The sequence below is a fragment of the Sminthopsis crassicaudata genome, chromosome 5 (genome assembly GCF_048593235.1).
Source record: "Sminthopsis crassicaudata isolate SCR6 chromosome 5, ASM4859323v1, whole genome shotgun sequence".
NCBI classification, from domain to species: Eukaryota; Metazoa; Chordata; class Mammalia; order Dasyuromorphia; family Dasyuridae; genus Sminthopsis; species Sminthopsis crassicaudata.
Genome location: NC_133621.1, coordinates 129,517,558 through 129,527,572, shown reverse-complemented (window position 1 = coordinate 129,527,572; position 10,015 = coordinate 129,517,558). Strand labels below are relative to the sequence as shown.

Sequence of the window (10,015 nt, the reverse complement as noted above, 5' to 3'; positions counted from 1 at the left end):
CGTGGAGGGCGGTCGGGTTTGGGTTTGTTTGGTTTTTAATCCTGATACCCAGTAGGAGTTTACCGACATTTGCTGACTTTCCGGTCCCCGAAGGAGATTTTTACTGCTAGCTATTTTAAAACGGAGACGTCAGCAAAGACCCAGCCCGGGAGAAGGGCTGAGCGTTATTTTCTGCAGACCGCCATTCTCCGGAATGGGCCGGCTCCCCAGGGCGTCTGCTGGACTCAAAAGAGCCCCCGCAGCAGGTTTGAGAAGAGCTGGGGACGAAAAAAGATTGGCTCCTGCAGTCCTTTTAAGGCAATCGGCGCCTCTACTCCACAGCGAAGCAGCTCCGGCACATCCGCCCTCACCGAGTCCACCCACGGGGCCACTTTCATTGGCTGAGCGAGAGGGGTGGGGGAGGAGAGGGAACCTGAGGATCTGCTTTCCGAGAGGAAGAGAAAAAGGCAGCCGCAGATAGTTCGGCCCCGCCGAGCCACCCCGTCCCTCCCCTCGCAACCAGCCCGAGGCAGGAGCGTACGCCCGCTCGCCCTCCCAGAAGAAGGGAGGCGGTCACTAGCTGGGCTGAGGAGGCGGGGAGAGGAAGGGAGGGGAGAAGAGGGCGCAGGCGCAGGCGCGCGACTGCGGCCTCCGGTTCCCTGCCCCGCCCCTTGCGGGGGCGCGCGGCGCCTGGAACCGTACGGGAAGAGAGAAGTCAGGTGGCCGCCGCCGCCGCCGCTTGTCGCCAAAAGGAAAATGGCGGATCTGGAGGAACAGTTGTCGGATGAGGAGAAGGTAGGAGAAGTGAGGGCGGTGGAGTCCCTCTGGGCTCGGAGTCTTGAGACGCCGGGGTGTGGGGAAGGGAAAGGGAAAAGGGCTTTCCCCGAATCCGGCTACTGGGGAGGAAAGTCCGCCGCCTGCTGCCCGCCTGACTCGGCCGCTGCCCCTGTCAGTCACCCGGAGGCCGCTCGTCCGCTCCCTCCGCTCCTTGTAGGGTGTGTAAGCTTGGAAATAGGAAGCTGGAGTCGGGACGGGGGCGCTCCAGCCCGGGGAAGTGACCTGAGGCGCAGGGGTGCGGGGCTCTCCTTTCCGGCTGGGGCTGCGGGCGGAGCCCCGGGACCGAGGGGAAGGTGGCATCCGGAGTGGGGAGCGGCCCGAGGGCAGTGCCAGCCGGAAGAAGGTCTGCGGAGGGGCGCCGAAGAAACGAGCCCCCCAACCGAAGTGCTTCCCGTCAGCCCCGCTTTTTTCTGGGCTTCGCCTTTTTCACCGTCCTCGTGAGGGGTTTTGTTTTCCGCTCGCGTTCGCGGGTGTGCCGGACAGACTTGGGACTTCCGTGCTTAGAGTGCTGTGGTGGAGGAGCCCCATTTTTAGAGGTGCTCTCTCCCCATTCCTGCAGCCTCTCCTGGCTCCCTACCGCGGGGTGCTGGTGCCGGGGGTTGTCCTGCTGTCTGAGAAGGGGGAAATCGGGCCACCACCCTAACCGTGTTTGCACTTGGATGGTGCTTCTGCAGTCTTGGTTTTTCAAACTTTCAATAATAGTTAGATTGCTGTACCAAAGACGGTTGCATTTGAAAAGACTTGAATGCTTTGCAGTTATCTGGCTGTTGAGGGGAACTGACAATCTTCCTCTCCGCCCTCCCCCCAAAAAAACTACTTCTGATTGATCAGCAAAATTGGGGAGAGTGTTGGTGTGCTCTCCGTCCAACCAAGAATCAGTCAATGTAATGCACAAATAAGGATGTGATTCAATTTCCGAAATCTCTAATTAACCAATTGCTAACCAGATGGTGTGAAAGTTCCTAAGCAGAATAAAACTTCATCCTGGTGTCTTCTCATCTTCCTCGCTACTTTTGTGATGGAAATGATTAATGAATGACACAAGTAGGAGAAAAAGGAAGCAGAAGACTCGGATAACTACAGAAATGCTAGTCTGTCTCTGAACCCTAACGTTTTGCATTATCAATTCAATGTTTGCAGTTAGAAAATTGGGGGGGGGTTTCAATCATTGAGAAACAATTATCCTTTATTACACCCCATTAAAATTAGAGTTAAAATGGAGTGGAGATAGCCTCCATTTGGAGTCAGAAGAGCTGTTAAAATCTTTGCATTAGTCCTATCTTGGAAAATCATTAATAATCTTCAAATATATTCCGATTTCTCAGAAACCAAATAGTTGAAGGTCTTGTAATATGGATGGTTAATATAGAATTGTCATGCATTTTAAGTTTTAAAATAGCGAATTTCTTTTAAAATTATTTTTAAAATTATAAAATTAAAATTATATGAGAAAGAGACAGAGTGTGTGTGCTAACTGGCATCAAAAAAAGAAATGACAAAATTTGGTTTGAGTGAATTTAGTCTTTACATTAGAAAAAATATAATTTTCAAGTTTTGTTAAAATCTAATCTTCTGTAAATAAATGTATAGGCTTGCTTTAATACATATTTGCAATAAACTTTGTAATTGCCCAGATTCAATTGAATTCATTTAACTGTTTAAACAGAAGTGGTATTTTTGTTTCCAGATCAGTCAGTTATCTGAATTAGCTTAACATTCTTAGCAAGAATATTGGTTTTGTGGGATTGAAGTTTTATTATTCTTTTTAGAAGGAATCAAAAGACCTCTGTTTAGTCAAGAATTGTTTTTAAGGCTAGGGTGGCTGTTGAGTTTTTTTCACCTTTGGTAGTACTGGCTGTGTGACAGCAATTCATTTAACTTCTCGGTATTCTAGGCTGCTCTTGAGACAGTAATTGCAGACAAGGTGCTCCTGATTTACTTTGGTTGAGGGAAATTCTCAGGGAATTCCTTGTCCAAATTCTTATCACTTGAATTATTTAATTATTTTGGTGCTTCTGCTTCTTTAGTTTTCAAGAGTTTTTATTTCTTTGAGTTTCTTTTATCCTAATTTTTAAACTTAGAAGATAAAGTCATTGTAACAGTAATGATAACTGATGCCACATCAGCAAGTAAGAGCAATTTAATTCATAAATTAAAAACCTCTAATTGTAGGAGGAAAAAGTTTAAATAAAAGATCTGCTCGTGGACTTGGGAATTTTATAATCTAGTGAGGGATGTGACATAGATGAATAACTAATATATGACTGAATCAAATAAATACAAAAATGTGTTCTGTGAAGACCAGAGACTTGGGGAAATTAGATACAGCTCCAGGGAATAGTTTAGTTTGAAAAAATTGCTTGACCAGAGCACTGAAAAGCTTGTCAGACAAAGCCGCCTAACCTTATATTCCAGGTTTGACTTGTATCCAGGTCTTCCAGAGTTTAAATCCTCCTTTTTATATGTACTAGATTTCCTCTCAGAACAAAGTTATCTTTAGTAATTTCAGGTACTTCCCTTTAAAAAAAAAAATCATTGTGAGTCAGCTGAAACAAACAGTACCTTTTTCTTATCTGTTTTTATTTGTCATGTCTTCTGTTGACCAAAGAGAAAGCAATCTTTTCTTTTCTTTTTTTTAATTTGTAAGTTAAAACAGTTTTGCTTTCTGTAATTAGTAATTTAATATTCTAGAATTGTTTTCAAAGTTATCCTTTAAAAATGTTATTCATTGTGGGAATATGTTTAGAAGAAGTGCACATGTTTAATCTATTGGATTGCTCACTGGGGAGCTCATTGGGGAGAGGGAGAAAATTTTGCAATAAAGATTTTGCAAAGGTGAGTGTTGAAAACTATTTTTGCATGTATTTGGAAAAGTAAAATAGCATTACAAATAAAAATGTTAAGAAGTTATTCATGGCAACATTGTAACTTTTATTTCACATTATAATAGTATATGCCCTGCCCTGCTTGGATACTTTAAGAATATTTCTTCTACCCTTTGCAGTAATTTTTCTGGTTGTATATAGATTTTGTTCAGTAACACCACATAAAAGCAAAAGCTTATTGGGGGCTATTGCTTAGAATTAAAAGGCCTTCATAGAATTAAAAGATCCAGTCAAATGATGAAAGCCCTAAGCCCTTTTTGTCCTAGCAAAAGATATTCTAGGAAAAGGACTAGCAAGCCACTGATTCTCACAGTTGGATGAAGATTTTCCAAACTAAGGCAGTATCAGTGACAGTGACCTGTGCCCCCATGGCTGGTATCCCACCCACTCCCCCATGACAGACACATAACTATGACTAGAAAGAAAAAAAGAGAAACTACTAGGGAAGTTATTAGAGTCTCTGATTTTAATGTCATGGCAGGAAGATGGAATTTAGGTTGATCTTGTAAAAATTGCATGGTTCTTCACAGGGATTCCTAAGTCCACTTTTAAGGGCTACTTAGGTACTTCATATAGCCATCAGGACTACATGAAGCATGACTACATGAAGAAAGCATGACTCCTTTCTTACCTTTGAGGTGCCAATGAGGAGTGGCAGTCAACAAGGAAACTGGAAGTATCTAACTTGAAGTTTTCCAGACTTACAACATCCACATATGGGAGGTTTCAAAGAAGAAACATAGGTGGCCATAGCAAAAATAGCTTGTTGAATAGAAAAGACTATGACATAGATACTTCAACCTGGGTTCCATGAACTTGTTTTTTAAAATATTTTTTATAACTGCATTTAAACATAATTAGCTTTCTTTATAACTCCATGTGTTTTATGCACATAAAGATATTCTGATAAGGGATCCATAGGCTTCACCAGACCAAAAAGAAGTTCATGAAATAAGAAAGGTCCAGAATCCTTACTTTAAAGATTCTCTTAAACTGCCACATTATAACAGAGAGATGTAATAAACTCTGGATATCTTCTCTCTTACTAAAAGTAACCATGGAAATGTGAGGGGTTTAGATCATGTTGATGGAAGTACTAATGTTTGCTAAAATCACTACTGCATTCAGATGCAGAAATTAAATAAAATTTTAACCCATCAATTCCTAAACTATCTAGGTTCAGCTCTATTCTATAAGCTTGTGAAACAGTTTCAATTTACTTGAAGGTTTTTGAAGGTTTGTGACTTTAGGTTTATAAAAAGAACCTTGTCAAACATTTAAAAACTGAAAGAGATCTTCAATATTGAATCCAAAGAAATTACATGATTTGCAGGTGAGATTCAAAAACAGCTCTCTTTGACTTCCAAAATCAAGTCTTCTAATTACACTTTTCTGAAATTGGTAATATTGAAGAAATTCAAGAAAGTATCTTCAATAAAAACTGAAAGATTCCTTTTCTCTTTCTACTTTTTATTCATCAATCCTCTCTACCTATATCTTTAATTATCATTTATATGTGTGTATATAGATAGTCCCAAATTTTGTCTCCAGTCCTATTTTTTCTCATGGAGCTTCTGGTCCACATGCACATTTAAAACATTTAGGCAATTTTACCTAGATATCCTTCAGGTGTCTAAAAGCAAATTCATGGTCTCTAAAACCAGCTCTTTATCTAGAATTCCCAATCTTTATTAATGCTACCAGTCCCTCAGACTAATAAACTTCAAGTTATCTATGATGTTTCCATTTCCTTTGTTCTCTTGTAATTAATGGTCCAGTCTTATGTAACTAGCTCCTTTTGAATCTCTTGCTTTCATTTCCATTATCTATTAGGACAGTTTCAGGTCTTTATTATCTTATTTCTATAATAAATAGCCTCTTTTCTAGTCTCCCAGAACTTTTCTTATTTTATCATCTTTATACTGCTACCATATTAATTTTTTTAAAGCAAATGCTGTGATATTGAAATTTTCTTGCTAACTATTCAGTAGCTTCTAGTTTCCTTGGCCTAGAAGTAAAAAAGCCCTATTTCTTTCAATCTACTTTACAACCTCATCACTTCTATTTCACTTTTCACACATAGTACTTTTAAGTTTTACAAAGCACTCTCCTTATTTCCTCTTGTGGTAATACTGGTTGTTTATTAAACATGTTTTGTACTTTCTTGCCTCTACTGGCCAAAATTTTTCTTACTCTTTCCCCAAAATATTGTTCATAAAAATCTCAAGTCATTCTTTTAAGAGCCTGCTAAAATATTTCCTACTTGAGTTCCTGTTCACTCCAACTTAAAGAAAATTTTGATTCTCTAAATTCTTATAATGCTTTATATTTCAACTTCAGCAAACATTTATTAAATGTCTGTTATGTACAGTGTCCTGAAGATACAAATAACTGAAGGAAGGAATTCTACTGGATTATATACTATTGTGGGATATAGAACATGCTATTATTCATTATAATATTACTTCTGCTTCTATTGGTGGAGTTGTGAATTGAACCAATTATTCTGGAGAGCATTGGAACTATGCTCAGAGGATTATAAAATTGTGCATACCCTTTGATCCAGTAGTGCCTCTACTAGATCTATATCCCAAAGAGATCCATTTTAAAAAGGGAAAAGAAACCACATGTATAAAAATGTTTATAGTAGCTCTTTTGATGGTGACAAGTAATTTGATGGTGAGGTTGTACACTTCATACAGGGAATGACTGAATAAGATATGAGAAGTGAATGTAATGGAATACTATTATTTTATAAGATAATGATGATTAGGCAGACTTACACTCAAACACATAGCTCAGAAGTGTCTTGAGATGAGATTTAACTCTTTCTAACTCCAGATCCTTATCCTCTCCACTATGCCACATAATTGTCATATTTATCTATTGAAATTATCAATCTGAAAAGATTTAGATGAATTGATGCTAAGTGGATGAGCAGAACCAGGAGAATATTGTACAGTGACATCAACATTGTGTGACGATCAGCAGTGACAGACTTGGCTCTTCTCAGCAATACAGTAATCCAAAACTATTCCAATAGACAGGTGACAAATAATGAGGTGCACATCCAGAGAAAGAATTATGAAGACGGATTGAAACATACTATTTATTTTCTCTCTCTCTCTTCTCTTTTTTCCTTGTGGTTTTTTCTTTTGTTCTCATTTGTCTTTTATAACATGACTAATATATAGAAATATGTTTTAAATGGTTGTACATGTATATCTTATAGGAGATTATTTGCTGTCTTGGAGAAGGGGGAGAAATGGAAGGATGGAGAAAAAATTACAACTTAAAATCTTACAAAAGTGAATGTTGAAACCTATTTCTTCACATTAATTGGGAAAAATAAAATATTAAATAAAAAAACAAGAAAAACTATTACTACTTCCTTTTATTGTCACTATTTATGTCCATATTTTTTCTTCCCTACTAGTTTATATGTTTCTTAAATGCAAAGATTGGCCATTGATCTTTGTTTCTTACTGTGCCTTTTATAAAGACTCAACTTAGGTTTTTTGGGTTTTTTTTAATGAATTATGAATTTATATTTGGGGGAAAGGCTAATAATGTAAGAGAGGCCCTGAAAAATACTTGTGCTATGTAGCCAGCATTTGGGTGAAAGTAGAGTTGGGAATTGTTTCATAATCAAAAGAACCTCATCTATAGAGAAAGTTCCTCATGCATTTTTGAGATGCAGATAGTGATGCTGGTTGCAATCCAATCACAAACATATTTTACTATTGCAGTGAAGTCATTCCACCCAGCACTTTACATATCATAGAATGTGGGATCTTGATCATTTCAAATAGCTTATCTTAATTTTTATTTTTAATACAACTTTGAATATGCAAGTTCTATAATCTAAACAGATAGGAAATCCAGATATTTTACATTGAGGAAACTGAGGCTCAGACAATTTCAGTAGGGGTACATACTTTATTTTCCCTGTTTTAAATCTTTGAGGGCAGGAACAGGTCTTATTTATATAGAACTTTAGATTATACATATATACTTAATTAAGTAGACCTTTGGAGCTATTCAATGGTGTCCAACTCTGGAATTTTCTTGTCAAAGATATTGGCATGGTTTACCAATTTATTTTTTTTTTTCCAGTTCATGAGGAACTGGAGGAAATTGAGACAGATAGGGTAAGTGACTTGCACACGATCACACACCTGAGATGAAATTTAAACTCAGGAAGATGGGTCTTTCTAACTTCAGGCCCTTATATTCTTCACTGTGTCATGTAACGATCACATTTACATCTATAGAAATGATAAATTTACTAAGGAAAAAATTGATGGTACTAATTTTAGGTATATGAATAAACCCTGTGTTTGTGAGGCCTAGGTGAACATACTGTTTATAATCACTACTTCAACACTGTTGATTATTAGTGATGGTTTATTTACAAAGAAATAATCCTGATGTAAACAAAAGTTTTACCACTTTACCATTGTACCCTTTACCTATTTACCTATTTACCACTTTACCATTGTACCATTGTAGATAGTAATTCCTCTGTTCCTTAAAATGTAATCTTTTAAGAATCACTGTGGCCAAAAAAATTAATCATCCTGCAGCTCACTTAGTGTTGTTCCTCTCAATGGTACAGTGAAGAGTACTGGATGTGGAGTCAGAAAATTCTGATTCAAATTTTATTTCTGCCAGTCACCTGTATGTCTAAGCAAGTCACTTAATTTCTCTGTGCCTCAGTTTCTTTAACTGTAAAATAAGGCAGTTGAATCAAATGATCTCAGAGGTCCTTTTCATTTCTAAATATATGTACTTGCAAGACTTTATGGGAAGTTAACCATCTTCAGGATCAAATGTAATATTAATAATTGCTTAATATTATGTTTTGACAGTATAATTTATCATACAAATTCCTGTTCTCAATGAGCCTATGTTCTTTGTGGATTGCAGAAAAACGTAAAATGTTCAGTTGACATGTAGCATGAGATAATGAACAGATGGTCAAATTATATGTTATGTCCTACGCTTTTTTTTTTTTAAACTATATTTTATCTCCCACAAAGAACAATTGTTATAATTCTCTGTGTTATCATGGCATGAAGGTGACTTGGGTTCTTCAAAACAAACTCTAAAAGATCTTTCCAAGATGAAAAGATTTTAATACAGCCTGAAGTCAGACTTTATGCATGTAAATTCAAAGATCAACTTAGTTAAGCTTGAAAAATTTCATCACCAGTAAACGAATCCCAGCAATTCATTAAGACTATCTTTACCAAAAGCATAGAAAGATTGTAATAATTATAGGGGAAGGTTGTTACCCATAAAATCATAAATTCCTAGAATTAGAAGAGGTCATTTAGCCTTATATCTCTACCCCCATCCCCCCCAAAGAATCAGTCAGTAATCATTTATTAAAACACCAAATATGTACCAGTTACTGTGATAAGTATTAGAAAGACAAAGGCAAAGTCCCTGCTCTTAATCTGCTTAAAGTCTAATGATAGAGCAAAAAACCAAGTATATAAAAATTATATACAGATTTTGAAAATAATCAATAAAAAGAAGGCCATAGAATAAAAAAAAGGCCAGAGAAAGCTTCCTGTAAATGAGATTTTAGCTGCATCTTGAATAAAAACTAGGTGGTAGAAAGAACATTCCAAGCATGGTCAAAATTCATGGTGTCAGGAAATGAACTGTTTTGTTTGAGGAATTGTAGAATCCATTGTTATTGCACTGAAAAATTAGAGAAAGGTTATAAGGTAGAAAAAGAATAAAAAAGAAGGTTGGTCTTGAAGAACTTTGGAGAATAAAAAACTCCCACAGCTCCCTATCAATCCCTCCAGGATATTGCTCTGTGATTTTCATACTCCTTTCTGTTCATATACATCCTAAATAAAGTCTTTTATACGTCTGAATTACAAATTATTAAAGCCAACATGAGCGTTTGCATTGATACCTTGAGTGACTTGTAGTTTTGAGTCTTCAAAAGATTTTGTTATATTTACTCCATTTCTGAATATTCCTGTCCTGTTGGTTTGTAATTTCAAAGGCATACGCTTCCTCATTTTCTTCACCTACCATATCCAGTTAATTGCCCTCTCTCTCTGTTCATAGGGGTAATACTCTGGTTCAGATCCTCTCTTAACCAAACTATTCTGACCCCTATGGCCCATCTTGTCCATGAGTTTTTTCTTGGAAAAGGTACTGGAATTTTCCTATTCCAGTAGATTAAGGCATAGACTAAGTGACTGCCCAGGATCACACAACTAATAAGTATATAAGGTCAGGATTTGAGCTCATTTCTTCTTGACTCCACGTTCAGTGCTCTATCCATT

The 10,015-nt window shown here is 37.5% G+C and overlaps 1 protein-coding gene across 1 annotated transcript in view; it reads left to right on the top strand.

The window, feature by feature from the left end:
• Positions 1-407: 407 nt before the first annotated feature.
• CAPZA2 (capping actin protein of muscle Z-line subunit alpha 2) overlaps positions 408-10,015 on the top strand; it is a 33,765-nt gene continuing 24,157 nt past the window's right edge. Inside the window, exon 1 of the mRNA XM_074268217.1 lies at positions 408-774. Coding sequence (XP_074124318.1) covers positions 736-774 — 39 coding nt within the window. The 5' untranslated portion in view covers positions 408-735. The remainder of the gene's footprint in view (positions 775-10,015) is intronic.